Source organism: Mchenga conophoros, linkage group LG5, assembly GCF_057382185.1.
Source record: "Mchenga conophoros isolate Kocher_MC1m ecotype Shallow Benthic linkage group LG5, M_conophoros_male_GT1.1, whole genome shotgun sequence".
Classification (NCBI taxonomy): Eukaryota; Metazoa; Chordata; class Actinopteri; order Cichliformes; family Cichlidae; genus Mchenga; species Mchenga conophoros.
In genome coordinates, this window is record NC_140530.1 from 6,246,537 (window position 1) to 6,265,489 (window position 18,953).

The 18,953-nt window shown below is 42.7% G+C and overlaps 1 protein-coding gene across 2 annotated transcripts; it reads left to right on the forward strand.

Annotated features, from left to right (window-relative positions):
* The first annotated feature begins 5,700 nt into the window (after nucleotides 1-5,700).
* slc45a3 (solute carrier family 45 member 3) lies at nucleotides 5,701-18,524 on the forward strand. 2 transcript variants are annotated; one of them, XM_085272932.1, is made up of 7 exons: nucleotides 5,701-6,667; nucleotides 7,444-7,685; nucleotides 10,745-10,857; nucleotides 11,313-11,782; nucleotides 11,861-12,126; nucleotides 13,394-13,663; nucleotides 16,671-18,524. In XM_085272932.1, exons 1-7 carry the CDS (start codon nucleotides 6,508-6,510, stop codon nucleotides 16,812-16,814), a joined length of 1,665 nt encoding a protein of 554 aa, XP_085129058.1. In that variant the 5' UTR covers nucleotides 5,701-6,507; the 3' UTR covers nucleotides 16,815-18,524. The 2 variants fall into 2 exon arrangements, with proteins under 2 accessions (XP_085129058.1, XP_085129057.1); XM_085272931.1 differs by lacking the exons at nucleotides 5,701-6,667; nucleotides 7,444-7,685 and adding an exon at nucleotides 9,182-9,463.
* Nucleotides 18,525-18,953: the final 429 nt, after the last annotated feature.

The following is an 18,953-nucleotide window of genomic DNA, read 5'->3' on the forward strand; positions in this document are numbered from 1 at the left end:
GGAGACTTCAATGCTCACGTGGGTAATGACAGCGAGACCTGGAGGGGCATGATTGGGAGAAACGGCCTCCCTGATCTGAACCCGAGCGGTGCTTTGTTATTGGACTTCTGTGCTAATCACAGTTTGGCCATAACGAACACCCTGTTCGAACATAAGTGTCCATAAGTGCACGTGGCACCAGGACGCTCTAGGCCGTAGGTCGATGATCGATTTTGTAATCGTATCACCAGACCTGCGACCATATGTTCTGGACACTCGGGTAAAGAGAGGGGCTGAGCTGTCAACTGATCACCACCTGGTGGTGAGTTGGATCAGGTGGCGGGGGAGGACGCTGGACAGACCTGGAGCACCTAAACGCGTAGTGAGGGTGTGCTGGGAACGTCTAGCAGAGGCCCCAGTCCGCGAGATCTTCAACGCATTCCGAGGGAGACTGGGGACATTGAGTCCGAATGGACCATGTTCAGCGTCTCCATTGCCGAAGCTGCTGCATTGAGCTGCGGCCGCAAGGTGGTTGGTGCCTGCCGTGGTGGTAATCCCCGAACCAAATGGTGGACACCAGAGGTGAAGGGAGCCACCAGGCTGAAGAAGGAGTCCTATCGGGCTTGGTTAGCCCGTGGGACTCCGGAGGCAGCCGACAGGTATCGACAGGCCAAGCGGAATGCGGCTCGGGCAGTGGCTGAAGCAAAAACTCGGGTGTGGGAGGAGTTCGGAGAGGCCATGGAAAAAGACTTTCGGACTGCCTCGAAGAGATTCTGGCAAACCGTCAGGTGTCTCGGGAGGGGAAAGCGGTGCTCTACCTGCACTGTGTATAGTGCTGGCGGAGCGCTGCTGACGTCGACTGAGAAAATTGTCAGGCGGTGGAAGGAATACTTCGAGGACCTCCTTAATCCCACTGACACGTCTTCCGAGGAGGAAGCAGAGTCTGGGGATGAGGGGAATGACCCGCCAATTTCCGGGGGCGAGGTCACTGAGGCAGTTAAACAACTCCTTGGTGGCAGAGCCCCTGGTGTTGATGAGGTCCGCCCCGAGTTCCTGAAGGCTCTGGACGTTGTAGGGCTGTCCTGGTTGACACGCCTCTGCAATGTTGCGTGGAGATCAGGGGCAGTACCCGTGGACTGGCAGACCGGGGTGGTGGTCCCCATCTTTAAGAAGGGGGACCGGAGGGTGTGTTCCAACTACAGGGGGATCACACTCCTCAGCCTCCCTGGGAAAGTCTATGCCAGGGTGCTGAAAAGGAGAGTTCGTCCGCTAGTCGAACCTCGGATACAGGAGGAACAATGTTGTTTTCGTCCTGGTCGCGCAACACTGGATCAGCTCTTTATCCTCTCGAGGATACTTGAGGGTGCATGGGAGTTTGCCCAACCAGTCTACATGTGTTTTGTGGACTTGGAGAAGGCATTCGACCGTGTCCCTCGGGGTGTCCTGTGGGAGGTGTTGCGGGAGTATGGGGTGTCTGGCCCATTGCTACGGGCCATTCGATCCCTATACAACCATTGCAAGAGCTTGGTTCGCATTGCCGGCAATAAGTCGGACTCGTTCCCGGTGGGTGATGGGCTCCGCCAGGGCTGCCCTTTGTCTCCGGTTCTGTTCATAATTTTTATGGACAGGATTTCTAGGCGCAGCCAAGTGGCGGAGGGCTTTCGCTTTGGTGGCCTCAGAATCTCATCTCTGATTTTTGCAGATGATGTGGTTCTGTTGGCTTCATCGGGTGAGGGCCTCCAGCTCGCACTGGAACGGTTCGCAGCCGAGTGTGAAGCAGCGGGAATGAGGATCAGCACCTCCAAATCTGAGGCCATGGTTCTCAGCCGGAAAAGGGTGGAGTGCCCCCTCCGGGTCGGGGATGAGTTCCTGCCCCAAGTGGAGGAGTTCAAGTATCTCGGGGTCTTGTTCGCGAGTGATGGGAGAAGGGAGCCGGAGATAATGGTAATGCAGACGCTGCACCGGTCCGTCGTGGTGAAGAGGGAGCTGAGTGTAAAAGCGAAGCTCTCAATTTACCGGTCGATCTACGTCCCTACCCTCACCTATGGCCACGAGCTGTGGGTAGTGACCGAAAGAACGAGATCGCGGATACAAGCGGCAGAAATGAGCTTCCTCCGAAGAGTGGCTGGCCTCTCCCTTAGAGATAGGGTGAGAAGTTTGGCCATCCGGGAGGGACTCAGAGTAGAGCCGCTGCTGCTCCACACCAAAAGGAGCCAGCTGAGGTGCTTCGGGCATCTGACAAGGGTGCCCCCTGGGCGCCTCCTGGGTGAGGTGTTCCAGGCATGTCCCACTGGGAGGAGGCCTCGGGGCAGACCCAGGACACGCTGGAGAGATTATATCTCTCGGCTGGCCTGGGAACGCCTTGGTGTTCCCCGGGATAAGCTGGAGGAGGTGGCTGGGGAGAGGGAGGTCTGGGCCTCTTTGCTTAGGCTGCTGCCCGCGCGAGCCGGCCTCGGATAAAGCGGATGAAGATGGATGGATGGATGGATGGATGGATTTGGAGACCGCATTTGGAGACCGCATTTGGAGTACACTTCAGATTGGGACAGATCGTTGCGTCGCTGTGACGTAATAGGTCTCAAAATGCGTACTCTGAAGCGTGCGTTCACTGAATTGAACCACAGTTTCCTTTTTTTCTTTCCCTCATTTCAACTTCAACTTTATTTGAATAGTGTGGCGACCCACTAGAGGGCTCCACTCACACCCAAGCTGGGAGGAAGGGTTCTGCTGTGTTTGGGCGCAATATGCTCAGTTCATGTTTGGAGGTGAATAAAGTTGGAGTGTAAAACTAGAGCCCCTTATTTCATGTGTCACATGCCTCCATAATAGCACATTTAAAAACTATAAATGACCAAAGTGCTTTACAGGCTCAGCTAGCAAAAACAATAATAAGGGACACTAGAAATAATAGAGTAATCTAAAATAAAATAAATTTTTTTTTACTAAGCACATTACTCCTCCTCCTCACTGAGTCTCGTCTTGTTGTGCCGGTTCTCCTATGTTGTGCCGTGGGTTTGTGGAGTGACTGTTTCCTATGTATAGGTTCGAGCATTTCTCAGTGCACAAATGGATCCTGTCAGTGCTCAAAGGGTGGGTGCGCAGTGGCCCTTCGATCATTCCATCCACTCCATAGTACGTCGACCCACTGGGAAAATCCCCCACATGCCGCATAACCAGTCCAGGCCTGTCCTCTTGTAATAGCAACAAGACACTAATGTGACAAGTTAGCCATAGTTATTTCAGACTAAAATAATCCATCCATCCATCCATTCGCGTCCGCTTATCCTTTTTAGGGTCGCGGGGGGCGCTGGAGCCTATCCCAGCTGTCATAGGGCGAGAGGCGGGGTACACCCTGGACAGGTCGCCAGTCTGTCGCAGGGTGTACCCCGCTAAAATAATATTTTGTTATATTGAACAAGTATAGCACAATTACCTCCAACATTTCCACCTCTGCAGTATACCAATGGCACTTCTGTAGAGCAGCCATTATTAGCATTTTCCTGTTCAGCTGTATGACATCATTTCACGACTAGCATGAAGAACTGTTGCTAGCCCAAAGGTACTGCTCATTTTCCTAAGAATCAAGAAACTGTTGCTAAGGTGTGTACCAACGTAAAGAAGGGCTATGCCATTTACGCAAAAATAATTACTACTACTAATAATAATACATTCTATTTATAGGCACCTTTAAAGAACTTCACGGTCAACTTACATTAGTACAACAAAATAAAAACATAAGATAAGCAAATAAAAAACAACTATAAAAGTTAATCGAGGTAAAAAACACAATAAGACCAAGTCATAATAAAGGGTATGCAATTCTGAATAGATCGGTTTTAAGATGTAATTTTAAACCAGAGAGTTTGTAGTTGGCAGATCTGGTGGAAGTGCATTCCAAGGACTCGACGCTCAAGCTAAAGGCTCTGAGCCCCATGGTAGTGAGGCAAGCAGTTGTAACAGACAGAAGGGAAGCTGAAGAAGAGCAGGGAGGGTACGCATGGAGAAGATCAGATAAATATGGAGGAGCGAGGTTATGAAGCACTTTGAAAGTAAGAAGTAGGAAATTCACTCTTAGGTGAGCTGGAAGCCGATGGAGCTGTTTAAGAGCAGGTGTTATTTGTTCAGTGGATCCAATTCTGGATATAATATCAATATTTTGAACTAACTGCAGTTTATGGATGATTTACCATAGAGAAGAGAATTACAGCAATCCAAAACAAGATGTGACAAGAGCAGCGACAGGTATGGTGGTACTGTTTGGAGTGAGTGAAGGGCGAAGGCGGTTAAAATTACTAAGATTAAAATAAGAAGACCCTGTGATATTATTTCTGTGTGCCTTTAAGGAGAGAGTGCTGTCGAGGATGAAACCAAAACTCTTAACCCAAGAGGAAGATGTGATGACAGAGAAATAAATACAAAAAGAAAAGACATAAAAATAAGGAGTTTGGATTGATTGGCTAGCACGAAAAACAATGACCGTTTTATTTATTCATATTTACTGTTGAACCAGTCAGAGCATAATGCAATAATTTGCATCGGGCTTACGCTACAGTTACAGGAAGTGACAAAAGAAAATGCACTATAGATTACTGAGTGCTGAGTTTCAAAGTAAGTTAGTAATAGTTTAAAAAATAATTCAATGAACACATTTTTCAGTTGTTCCAAATGTAGCCCCAACAAGTGTCAGCCTTTACAAATCAACAGTAGCTGAGCAAATCATATGAACACATATGTAAAAACAAACCCAACATAGGAATGTCAGCACTACCTGTAATCCCGCCCACATCCTTAACAGAAAGCGTGACGTGAGTAATAATCTCACCTTTGTTGTCATTTGCGGCACATACACAGCTGTATACACCACAGGCTACTGAACTTTAAAGGAAGAAAACCAGTAGCCACTGCTGACTTTTCAAACAACTTTTGCTGCTCGAAGAGAGATCAAAGGACTTTGATGAGGCAAGTGGAAATAAAAATGCTAGTGGTTTATTGCTTAATGTTTTAGAGTGTGTCTCAGAGAAAGAGGAGCTTCTGGTTTAACAAGTGAGTGAATAACACACATGCACGCACACAGTGTGCCAGATGAAATCATTAGGAAATGAATGAATTATGTGCAATAGCTTACAGTAAGCAGGAGGCATACATACCACAAAGAAACAGACTGTTACATATTAACAAATTATGCAGTTTTCTTTGTCGTTCATTCTCAGGATTTTTAACATTGTGAGAATTCAAAGAGCCATAAGGTGTACTTATAGCAACACTTAAAACCATAATAATCATCTATATCCCTGACACACCTTACATTCTATACCTCTCTACGTCTAACGCCTAAAGGTACTATTCATTTTCCTAAGAAACAACAAAGCGCTTCTAAGGTGTGTGGGAAGGGACATGTCACTTATGGATAGGACGAGCTCAGACTATAGCCTCAAAAGTCCTCAAAACCAGATGATTTTACAGTCATGTTTACACCTTCACTGAAATCTATAGACAATAGTGTAAATGACACTAGACAGCAAGAAACACACTGAAACCACATTTATGGCAATGTTTATAGATTTCTAAGCAGTGATGATACTTCCTAAAAAATGAAAGGAAGTCAGAAAGATCTATCAGGAATAAATACTGAACCAGTTAAAATGATTTTAATTGCCACTAAGCACAAGATTTCTCATTAAAATGACAAATATCCTTTATTAATGTGCGTGACAGAAAAAAACAAGTTGTATTACATTTTTTAACATACAGATACATACAGGTAGTAAAACTAAGCATGTCACCTCCATGTTTTTATTTTACTCCGTTTTCGAAATTCACGAAATTGTTCCTATTAGTTTTTAGAGTTAGAGGTTTTTTTAAGTCTATTTTTTTTAATTTTAGTTAACTAAAAAGTTTTTCACGTGTAGTTTTAGTTTTTAGTTATCTATAAATACCTTGATGCACAGTATTGTTTCAGTCAGTTTCCATCTTGTTCAAAAGTCTAGTTTTTATGTACTTTTTCTTCAGTGTTTCTTTAATTCTAAGTTTAGTTTTAGTTCACAGTGATGGTCTGCCCAACAGAAAATGACTCAGTAGATTGATGTGAGTTGGTGAATGGCTAAAATGGGAGTTGAGGTTTTGCTAATAGATTGAACAAAATGACTTTTCCCCATTTCACATTTAGATATAGAAGGTAATCTTTTTCCAGATTTTACAACGATTTTTTCAGGCTTTGCTGTGCTTTCTTTGAATTATGCAGGAAGACACCACACTGGCAGGTGAAGATGCCGGCCTCTGCTGGGGCGCTAATGGAACCTCAAATAAAAAGGAAACTTAAGAAAGTTGTCTTTGCTGTTCTCTGATGACCGCTTCATTCACAAAGCACATCATGACAAGGAAGCTGTCCAAAACTGATGACCAGCCAAAACCCCTCTGGGAAACCCTTTTGTTTAATAGTTGTCTTTACATTAACTTAATATTTCATATCAGGACTAAAGACATTTGTACATTCAAATAAGTCTCTAAATAAAAAATTGAAGAGCCAAGATGGTTGTGAAAAAGTGGTTTCAGTGTCAGATGTGGAAGTTGTTGCTGGTGAACACTTTATCATGTGGCCTGGAGGTGTGCATGGCTGCCGGGACTGTCTACATCCCACCTCTACTGCTACAGGCCGGCATGGAGGAACGCTACATGACTATGATGCTTGGTAAGTGGAGGGGAAAAAAAATCACATGAGCATTACAATTTTATAGATGTTCCGTTTGTGTGTTTGAAACATCTGTTTGTAGTTTGAAGCACCAGTGCTGACAGTGCATGTCTACAACTACTAACTAGGAAATGTATTCAAATAGCTTCATTTAGTTTTGTCATTATATAATGACAAATTTTTCATTATCAATAGTTTTCATATGTTTTTAAAACTAGCGGATCTTAGGTAGCTTAGTTTCAATAACGACTTTGATCCATGGACAGAATCAAAGATGGGCGTAGCAACTGTGACATCACTTGTTGCTTTGTCAAGTCTTGTTTTTAAGCCTTACATTGAGGTTTTTCACAGTTGCCATATTGGTTGCCTGATAATAATGGTCGTCTCTGGTTTTAAAACTGACAGCATGCAGTTTGATCAAAAACAAGAAAAGCAATAACACTGGAGAACCCCGAGTACTGTGGCTATTCATTAGCAAGATAGCAGAAAGCTAATATTTATTAAGCTAACAAATGGATACACCTAAGTCCTAAGTTAAGCGGAAAAATGTAAATAATGTCTTTCTTGCTAGCTAACTGTCACTGGGCGGGCTGTAAACCTTTCCCAGACTGTTGGTAACTGTAATGTCGTCAGTGCAGATAAAGTACGACTACAACAGAAGTTTAAGTGCATTATACCATAAAAAATAATGACTAGATCCCATCTGATACTTCCCTGGTAAATGATTGAGCTTTAAAGACCACTAAGAAGGTTAACAGGGTCTTTCTTTTTACCAGCTGTGACTCCAGTTTTGGGCTTGATCTTTATACCCATGATCGGCTCAGCTAGTGATTCTTGGAGAGGGCGCTTCGGTCGACGCACGCCCTTTATCTGGATCCTGAGCCTGGGAGTTTTGCTAGGCCTGCAAATAATTCCCCAAGCCAGGCGGCTGACTCTACTGATTTCACCACAGCACCCTCACTGGGTGCAAGCCGGCATGCAGGCTGCAGCTGTGTGCCTTGTCGAGTTCTGCGCACAGGTGAGTAAACTTTACAAGTAAAGTTGTACAAAAATAAAAATTATATACTCAGTTATACTATTAATTCTTATTCTCGTGCTTCTTGGGAACTAGATGAGGGATTAACAGGGATCTCTTCCAGGGGTCCAGTGGTAACCAACATGGATAGAGCACAGTCTCGTGTCCTTTTTTTAAAAATCCTTGACATCAGTTCTTTGCTTTGATGCTTCGTGGATCTGGAGTCTGTTTACACACTCACCCCACGAAGAGCAAAGAGGTGGAGCCATTAGCAAGTCAGTGAGCTAAGGGGTAGAGAAAGAAAATGTTTTTATATTGTTTAAAGCAGCAGTGCTTGTTCCTGTAATCACCATTAAAACCTTTACTGGGAAAAAGCTAGCGGCAGTCCTTCAGAACCTGTTTAACAAGCACTGACGTGAAGAAAAGTAAACTTTGTAGCTGCTCAATCCACCGCTGTTTGTTTTACACTGAAAAGGAAGCTACAGCTGTTGTAATAAAATATGTAGATGGACTGTTAACCTCTTAAGCCCCAAGCCTACCTGATCTCCTGCCTTTTGCCTCAGTATCAGGGGGCGTTGGGGCTTAAGAGGTTAACTTAAACCATGTTTAAATCAGGCAGCATGCTGAAGGTTGGCAGCAGCCATCCTTTGATACCTGCAGCAAGCAGGGGCGAATCTAAAGTGGGGCATGGGTACTAGATCATACACTATTTCAGTGCGCCCCAGGGTGGCTGTGGCTACAATGTAGCTTGCCATCACCAGTGCGTGAATGGGTGGATGGATGACTGGATATGTAAAGCGCTTTGGGGTCCTTAGGGACTAGTAAAGCGCTATATAAATACAGGCCATTTACCATTTACCATTTATTTCAACACTTTCATAACATTGTTTTTCAGATTTAAAGTGAAATAACATGAAATATATTCATAAAATTATATTAGTATTTTTTAAAAAAAGAAAATACTAGCTTTTTCCCACAGGCCAATAAAAATGCTCATGGAGCAGTAAAACTCTGAGCCACTAACCTGGGGCTGTTAGGCTGGACATTATTAATATCTGCACCCTGAGGCTACGTCTACACGTACACGGGTATTTTTGAAAACGGAGATTTTCTGTTTTCGTTTTAAAAAATAATCCCGTCCACACGTAAACATAGAAATGAAGGAAAACGCTGCTAGGAACATGCCAAAGCAGCAGGTGGCGCTAGATTCCTAACCGTGCACAGTGTTGGGGAGTAACGGAATACATGTACCGCCGTTACGTATTTAAAATACAAAATATGAGTAACTGTATTCCGTTACAGTTACCGTTTAAAAAGGTGGTATTCAGAATACAGTTACTTTGTTGAAATAAATGGATTACACTGCGGTACTTTCCTGTTTCATTTTGTCGCGGGTCAGGACTGTTTGGGTTTTGTTTGACAGCTACGTTCTGTTGTTCCAGGCGCCAGCGTTACGGTTGCCATGGTTACAAGGCGACGCTCTCTCTCTGCGACTGTGTGTTTCCTGGGTGAGAGAGCGCCTTTTCGTTGTTGTTGTTGTTGTGCTAAGCTAACAGGCAGAATGCTACAAGCATAGCTCTAAAGAATGTAGCATCATGGGCAGTGTAGTCCGTGTTGCAGGGAGAATGGACTGCCATACACGTTATGTGTCTGTGAGCGCCAGGAGGGAGAAAAAGGGAAGTGGAAAGGTACGAGTTGTCATCGAGGAAAAACCGGAGCTGGAAGCATGTAAATATAATAATAACCACTGCAGCCAAGAAGAGTGCCTGACGAGCCCAGTTGTAAGTAAGCTATTAAGACTCGACTGTACACCGTGTTCGTGTTTTCCTCCGAAATTAACAAGTTCCGTTGGAGCAGCCTTTCAACGCCTCTCTCTGTCTCTGGCAAGCAGAGTTGACCCACACAACAAAGTAAAGCTATTTTTCGGCTACGAGCCGACAGGGACCCCGCCGTATTAGTCAGAGGTCCCTTTACTACAGTTCGGAGTCGCGGACCTTCAGTAATAGTAATAAATCACACAGCAATAGTACATTCACATTGTTGTAAAAAGCATGATAATATATTAAGTAATCCAAAGTATGCAGAATACGTTACTCTCATTGAGTAACGTAACGGAATACGTTACAGAATACATTTTGGGGCATGTATTCTGTATTCTGTAATGGAATACATTTTAAAAGTAACCTTCCCAACACTGACCGTGCAGAAATGTTGGCCAATCAGAAGTCTAGAAGCCTCGGTGGGAAATAGTAAACAAGGCTGGGGCATAGAAGCAGAACCGAGTCTTATGTGTGGAGGGACAGTAACTGTGTGTATATGTAAGCATTTAAACACTGCAGAGAGTACAGTTAACAGTAACAGTATTGTAGAAATTCATTTCACCGAAACAATAACGTGGCGCACAGTGTGACGTCAAAAAAGGCGCACACCTTTGACGCTGCGTTTTCTCCGTTTTTCTCGTCCACACGTAAATGCAAAAACGGAGTTTTCAGAAATATCCACCCTGGCCGGAGTTTTTAAAAATCTCCGTTTTCAGTGACCGAAAACGCCGTTTACGTGTGGACGGAAGGTGCAAACGCATAGAAAAATCTGCGTTTTCAAAAATACCCGGGTACATGTGGACGTAGCCTCAGAATGTCTGTTTTCAACTGCACAAAAAAAACGAGTATTTCAGAATGCTGAAATACTCGTTTTTCTTCATTCCAGCCATCACATACACGTAGGCACACAAACATGTACAATAACACATTCACATGAACACACACCTAATCTACGTCATCCAGCAAATACAGTACAGTCAGAAGAAGATATAGAAGATAGAATATTTTATTGCTAAATTAATCAATTTACTGTATGAGATTCTCTGTCCCGAGGCTAAATTTGTAGTTAATGTAGTTATGAGTGAGTTTTTGTACCCCTAAAATCAAATCTAGACCTTCCTGGTTCACTTAATAACTTTGGCAATTAAACACTTGTATTATTATTTTTTATTTCTGAAAGAATAAGTCTTTGGTTGAGTATCATAATTACATGTATCAGCTAACTCTCAGGTTTCTCCTCAGGCCTGTCTCACCCTACTGCTTGCCCTGCTGTCAGATCTGTTCCCCGGGGAGGAAGAAAACCGAAAAGCATTCTCAGTTAATTCCCTGATGACAAGCCTGGGGGGATGCTTGGGGTAAGCCACTTATTATCTTTTCTTCCTAACTGGTTGTGTCTCATACTTCATTTCAGTTCAGTTATATTTATACAGTGCCAAGTTACCTCAAGGTGCTTTATATTGTAAGGTAAGACCCTACCATAATACAGAGAAAACCCTAAAATTCAGATGAACCCGATAAGTGAGCACTTTGGCGAGAAAGTGGAAAAGAAAAACTCCCTTTTAACAGGAAGAAACCTCCAGCAGAAGCAGATTCAGGGACGGGCAGCCATCTGCTGCAACCGGTTGGGGGTGAGGGGAGAAAGACAGGACAAAGACACATCATTATATTAGCTGTTGTACCTATGGTACAGCTGTATTAATAGTAAGATTTAAAAAAATTCTCCAACAGGCACAATACAGTCACAGCATCCAAGTAAGTGAACAGGCCTAAAAGACCTAATATTTCAACATTTAAAATGTATTTTTTCCAGGTTTTTGCTTCCTTCCGTGGACTGGAGCCAGGTGCCCATAGCAGTATATTTGGGAGGGCAAGAGGCCTTTGTTTACACCCTGCTCACCCTCCTATTTTTTGGCTGCCTCCTCTCCACAACCTGCATCAAGGAGGAAGCAGGAGTCAGAGGAGAGAGGAAGATTCTTGTTCATCCCCCTTTAAAAAGTTTGGGGAGCAGATGCTGCCCGTTCCCCTTCCTACTTCGGCCTCGTTGTTTACGTGATGTGCTGTGTCGACGTGCAGCAGAGGGTCTTTCAATGCTGCATCATTTGTATGCGGTGTGCACACATGTGCCACAGGTCATATGGAGACTTTTTGTGGCAGAGGTGTGTAGTTGGATGGCACTGATGAGTGTCATGCTCTTCTTCGCTGACTTTATGGGGGAGGGATTGTACCAGGGAGTGCCGGGTGCAGATCCAGAATCACAGGAAAGGAAACACTATGATGAAGGTAGGGTAAGTTCTTCCAACCGTTGAAGTCAGTCAGTGAGATTATGTTTTGCATTAAAACCACTTGATTCTTGTCCAGGTGTGCGCATGGCCAGTCTGGCTCTCTTCCTGCAGTGTGCAGTGTCGGTGCTGTGCTCTACGCTAATGGACCGCTGGGTGGCTCTGCTGGGAGCCAAAGTGGTATACACTAGTGGGGTGGCTCTTCTGCTGTTGGCCACCACCGTCATGAGTGTCACAGACAGTGTGATGATGGTCACTGTCATGGCTGCTGTGACGGGGTACACGCTCTGTGTCCTGCAGGTGCTGCCATACACACTGCTGTGTCTCTATCACTCAGACAGAAAGGTTAGTTCTTACTTACACAGTGTGCAGCCTTGTGTTTGATATAGTGGGAAATCTGCAAGAATGAAGAATGAATATTCAGGAAGTCCAGTGTTTGTGAGGAAAAGGATACAAAAAATCTATTAATATTTATCTGTTGGAAATAAGAAGCAACAAAATCAAAAGAAAGAATATGAATATCTGCTCTCAGTCAGGTTGTTCTTTTTAACATCAGCACTGATCCAGAATTTTACATTCGGTGCTTGGCTGCCATTTATAATTAAAGCTTACATTTAGCTCGTAACAGCTCTGTTAAATTTACCATTGCATGCATTTTCCTTTGAGAATTAAACCACTTACAGTCATGGTGAAAAGAAAATGCATCCTTTTAAATCTTAAACGGTAGAACTGACAGAGGGTGTATTGTCTTTTTACTGTATAGCATGGCATCACAGGAACTTGTTGTGGATGCTGCTTCAGCACTTGATGGGTGTATATGCCTGACCTTTTTGGGGTCAGGCATCTTTGGGGCATAATTACCATTGTTACAACAACTAAGAAACCACAAGGCAAGTCAAGTTAGCAGCTAACAGTTAGCATGAGACAAGCTACCTGCCTGCTGTTAACGATTCCTCACCACCAACTTTCTGTTACTACTGGATGTAAATCACAACTGGCTAATCACCATAATTTATATTATTTATTTAATTGCAATTAATATACAATTATAAATAATTGTTTTCCAAATTATTACAAAGGAAGAGACACATCAAAAACTATTTTAAAGCATTTTCTTTTTTATAGCTTCAAATTGGAGCCAGCAATCGGTCCTCAGCAACCCACCTTCAGCTGTTGATTGGTTTTCGCAGCCTTTAATCACACTGTTCAGTCTGGTCAATTATTCAGTCATTAAATCTAGCAGGCTGGACATTGCTAGAATGGTAAATGGACTAGTATTTATATAGTGGTTTTCTACTCAAAGTGCTGTCTTACTACTAGCCCCATTCACCCATTTTCACATGCATTCATACAAGCACCATTTCCTGTGCCTAAGTGCTGGTAATCTAACAGTCACACACACACTACTCTGATGGATGCATCAGGGGCAACCCAGGCTTTAGTATCTTGCTCAAGTTTACTTTGATATTCAGACTATTAAATGACTTATGCTCTGATTAGTAGACACATACATATACCAAGTAAAATCACGAAACATAGCAAGTCCCCCTTACATCAGATGATATTGTTTAGTGATGACAGTGAATGTAATTGGTAACTTTTTCTCTTTAAGATTTTCTTCAAGTCATCCAGACCCAGACCTCTTGAGCGGACTGAAAGTAATGACCCAACACTTGCTAAGCCTGTTCCCTCATGTGGTCCACCTGCTAAGCACCAAGCTGTGGGGCTGATACCTCCTGTGGCAGAGCCCTCTGTTGAGTCGCCACATCTATCACTTTTGGTGGCTGGAGGTGATAGAGCTGAAGCAGACTCCACACAAGTCTCAAACAGAGGGATGGGCTTTGACATGGCAATACTGGAAGGCGCGTACCTTCTCTCCCAGGTATGGGTGGGCAATTGGAGCCGAATTAATTGGTGGTGTACCTGATCTCATTTCATGCGATATAAAGTATATTCAGATCTTCTTTGAACAGCTAATTGAATTTATTGATCAGTTAAGTTAATCAGTTGGAGTTAATCAAGTTAAATTATACCAAATCTCGCCGCTTGGTTGGCTTCTTGAAATACTCCTGGTGTCACTGCCGGACAGTGTTGGGCAAGTTACTTTGAAAAAGTAATTAATTATAGTTACTAGTTATTTCTTCAAAAAAGTAACTGAGCTAGTAACTGAGTTACAAGATTCTAAAAGTAATTAATTACTTGAAAAGTAACTATTGTGTTTCTTAAAAAAATGTTTAACCCTCTGGGGTCCAGGGTATAATTGGCCATTTTTAACTACTTTTGATGTTTCCTCTACATTTCACCTTTAAAAACTCTTTACTTTGCTTGTTTGGTATCATTGTTTTCAGCACAACCTCACGTGTGTGAATTTACAGTTATGTTTTCATTTTGACTGTATTACCACAATTGATCTAAAATCAGACAAAAAACAAAGTCAGAGTAGAAAAAGTGATTTTTTTACTGTTACAACCACAAACATGTTTATTGAATCATATTTCATAACTTTAAATGCAAATATAAATTGTCAATTTTAAAATCATATGCACAAGTTTTGTAAACAACAAAGTTATTTGAAGCCTTTTACCCTTTTTTAATAACCATTTCAAACTATTTACAGAACAATCAGCTGTTCTGCATTCAATAAGATGCCACACAAATTATTTGTGCCACTCCAAATATTTCTGTCCACTATAAAGGAGAACATCACAGCCTGATACCTGCAGGCCTGACAGCAGGTGCTCCTCTCACTCCTCCTGTTTTTCACCTGGAAACAGCAGTCGCCTCATTGTTCTGACACACAACACAAAACTATCCACAACACTACACACTAACTACACAAGACAACACATTAACTACACACTCCAAACACGCTAAACGTCACAAATCCCTCACATCTTAAAACTCGCTCTCTCTCTTTTTCTGCTGTCTCTCTCTCTCCTAAAACTTCCCCCTCTTCCTAAACATCCAAATGTCATGTTGCCATATTATTTTTTGATTGGTCAACATGGTGCATTTTTCCACCAACACGAACGGGCTGTTTTTTGTTTTGTTTTTTTGTTTTTTGCTCATAAGCAGAGAGTGCTCGCTGCGCTGTCCTTAGAAAGTAAACGTGACGAAACTATTGAGGAAAAAATGCAGTGTATATTGTTTATCATGTCTCTGGTTTTACGTGGCCTATCAACACAATTTAAAAACTGGTATATATCACCTTGTTGTTTTGTCATCTTAAAGTGGTCATGTGATTGGCTTACCACGACTACTTTATTCTTCCTCAGTCAAACAGCAGCACTCATGCAATTGTTTTGCCCCCTTTGCTTCTGGTGTTGTGCCAAAAAGTGATCGTCTACAAGAAAGTGATTGCCGTCCACGGTAGCGTGCAGATTGCTTACATAGACAAAAAGAAACGCCGTTAGTAACGCCGCTACTTGTAACGCTGTTATTCTCATCACTGCTGCCGGATGGCTGGTGTGTTTGAGGAGTGGACCCGAAAGTAGATACACAAGGGACAGGACTAAAGTTTAACAAAAAGCGAGCCGTTCATTTAGGCTGATAACTACCACAAAACAAAAGCGCAGGGGTGAGAAACTAAATGATAAACTGAGAAAACTGGGAAAAACTAACGCAGGACATGGAATTCTAACGATAATCATAAATCTAACATGAACATGACCAGAACCTGAGATAACTAAGACTAGAGAAACATCCATGTAGCATGAGGTTAGATGAACAGACAACCCAGCAATGAACAAAGGGAGACAGAGGACTCAAATACACAGAAGCATAATGAGGGAAGTGGAAACGCCTGGGGAACACAGCTGACACAAATGAATACGACGCCACAGGGGAAGCAAAACCAAACACACTGAACACGGAACAAGAGACTGTCAAAATAAAACAGGAAGCATGATGAGACGTAGACTGTGACAACACGAGCTTGACAATAGGACATGGAACATGCAGACATGAAACACAAGGGCATACGAGGGCACGGACATAACTAAAAGTTTTACAATGGGGGTGTCCAAATTCATGGGCTGCATCCTCCTGAGGCCGCATTTGTAGGCTGATTACGTCACAGCGATGCGATGAAGGCTGTCCAAATTCGCAGACTCCTCCGAATGCAGCCGACAAATGCGTCCTCCTTTTTCCCGAATTTGAAGGATGGGTCGGGTGTGTCCTTCGTGGCCCAACCTATCCCAGGATTCATTGCGCAGCCCAGCCAGCCCCCGCAGTCTTTCCATAGTTTATTAAACTCCACCGAGACAGCGGTGACGCAAAACTGAAGGCTAGACCGTCCAATTTCACTACCGGTCTACCCGCCCTTCATAGGAAGGAACAGGAAATGACACCTAAAAAAGGAAGCATGGGTGATAACATTAACTAGACTAAAACCTAACTACTTTATAAACACTAGAACTTAACATTTCTCTAATACCTCATAAGAAGTCAAAAATACAAAACAAACTCAAAATGCTGGATCACAGAGCCCTGACACCTGGGCACTTATTTTGGAAGTCATGCTGAAAGATTATCTTAACTTTCATTTCAATGCTTCAATGCTCCACGGGACGTAAAACCTGATTTTAAAAAGTGAAAAGGTTTTTTTTTTTTTTTTAACTTTCTTTCCCCCTGGAAGTTAAACTTTTACCATCATCTTTGCTGCTGCAGAATCCTCCCATAGATTTGAATTCAGGATTCTCTGAATACCGTACCTCTCTTTGATAATGTCTCTGCAAATACTTTTAGACAGTTTAATCAGGTCAAGCAATTAAGACAATTTTGCGGTTAACAGAGAGATGAAGATGGGCTATTTTACAACTCAAGAGGACTGCTTTTTAAATTGTGGTCATGCATTTAAAATGCTGCTCTTTTCATCTGCTTACCTGCAGTTGCTGCCAGCCATGTGTCTCGGTTCCATAGTGCAGCTGACTAACAGCGTGAGGGCGTACATGGCCTGCGCCTGCTGCTTCAGCCTGCTGGCTTTGCTCTTTGCCAGAAGAGTTGTCTACAGCCACGCTGACCTCCAGTGTTGATCGAGTCTCCATCAGAAACATCAGCCGACGCAAGAGTCATGTGCTGGAAACAGTGGATCCTGAGTGTTCTCGTGTGGGGGAACACAGAGCATTCTTCAGGTTTTTATAGATATTCAAGGATATAAAGCAGTCACAGAAGAATCATGCTGCCACTTTAAGATCATACCACATGCCAAATGTAGTGTCTTTTTAATACAATAAGGTCCATGAATGCTGTGTTTCCGTCACTCTTATTGTGAGTGAAATGACACAGCACACAGAATAGACTGTATCAAATAACTTTGTTTTTTGTATTCTTGGATAAGGAACGACAGGGAATGATATCCTGCCGTGTGCTGTTGCTAAGAAACAACACTGGAGCCTTGACACTCCTTGTGTGGTGCATTCTGCTGCAGTCTCCTCATCCATATGCTCAGCTTGGCTGCTATGGAGATTCATTTACAGCTAGCATGTAACCTAATTACCCAGTGATTAGAAAGCATGTTTAAAATACCTTCCTTCTGAGCCGTGTGTTCCAGCCGTTTGCGGCCGTAGTGGTTGTAGTCTTACGCATGATGGGCTGAGATATTATGGTAAAATGAACTCTCCACTCCCTGTCCTTCTGTTGTAGAAGGGGGTGTGGACAGATCAATATTGACTTGAGCTTGAGTTTACAATACATCTGTGCAGTCTTATCTACTCTGAGTCCACGTGTGCATCCAGTATAACCAGGGAGGCTGAAATATTGCACTGATGTCATCTTTCTCATCAAAGTTGTCTGGAAATTGTGCAGCTGAAGGATTCCTTTAAAAGGGACAATGAGCCAGTACCTTGTATTTATTCATGTCATTATCTTGTATTCAGCCATAAGGCCCTAATTTATTGAAGTAGACATGACATGTAATTTGTTGTCAATTAATCAGGAGGCAGCCCAGATTCCCCAGTTCACCACGTGTTTGACTGGCGTGCTGGAAAAGCTGTACTAATCACCATATATATATATAAATTCTTCACCATTGGAGGTTATAGTTTTGAAAATGACACAACTGCGTGTAAAAATGCTCAGCTGGAAATGTTATTGACGCAAAACATGTTTTGTATGTGTCATACTTCTGGGATATATTTAGAGATGGGGTCTTCTGACTGAGATTTTTCTTTTCTTTTTATATTTACATGTGTTTGAGTTGTTTGAGATACTTAATTGCACTAAGTTTATAGGTTATTTGGGAATTCGCTTGGGGGATTTTGTTTTTAAGTTGTCCTAATTGTTTTCTGAATCTTATAGGTTTAAAGAATGGTAGAAGGTTTAAAAAGTCTTACTTTGAAATGTAGCCATGACATGTGAATAAATGTGTTGTTTTACTGGCTTTAATATTTTCCCATTTTAGTCACGTTTAGTGTAAAGATTCATCTTCTGTCTGAGTTCCGTAGCCCTTCCAAACCACCAGAGGGCCCCTTTGCACAACAGAAAAGCTGCACAGCATGAAGTGTAAATGCATGAAGGTATTCTTGCAGGTCAACTTTTATATGTTCATTCTTCTAACAGTGTACATGCATTAACAAATGTGATCTTGATATGTTGAGAGTTTTTTTTAATTAAAAGTTTTATGTCCTCAAAATAATGTGGATTAATACAGCTTTCATGTTGTATTCTAATTTTTGCCTCATAACTTTTGCACTGTCCACTTCCTGCTGTGACAAAACAAATTTCCCACGTGTGGGACTAATAAAGGTTATCTTATCTTATCTTATCTTATCTTAACTTTCATGTTGATGGAGTATAAATCAAGGTGTGAAGTTTGGTTTTGCCTAGCAGTGAGAAGGATGCGTTTCATCAGTTCCTCCAAACCATGAAGATCATTCTCAGCACGTCAACACTTTGTGCCGAGATTCTCTCACATCTCCACAAGGAGATGCTTGAACTGCTCAAACACATTTGACTTTAAAATTCTTTTAAAACGTGAACTATGATGTTATTATTAATCTCTTCCTCCCCTCACTCCCAACCAGTCGCAGTAGACGACTGAGTCTGGTTCTGCTGGAGGTTTCTTGCTGTTAAAAAGGAGATTTTCCTTCCCACCGTTGCCAAGTGCTTGTTCAAAGGGGGCCATCTGATTGTTGTGCTTTTCTGTGTTATTGTAGGGTCTTTACCTTACAATA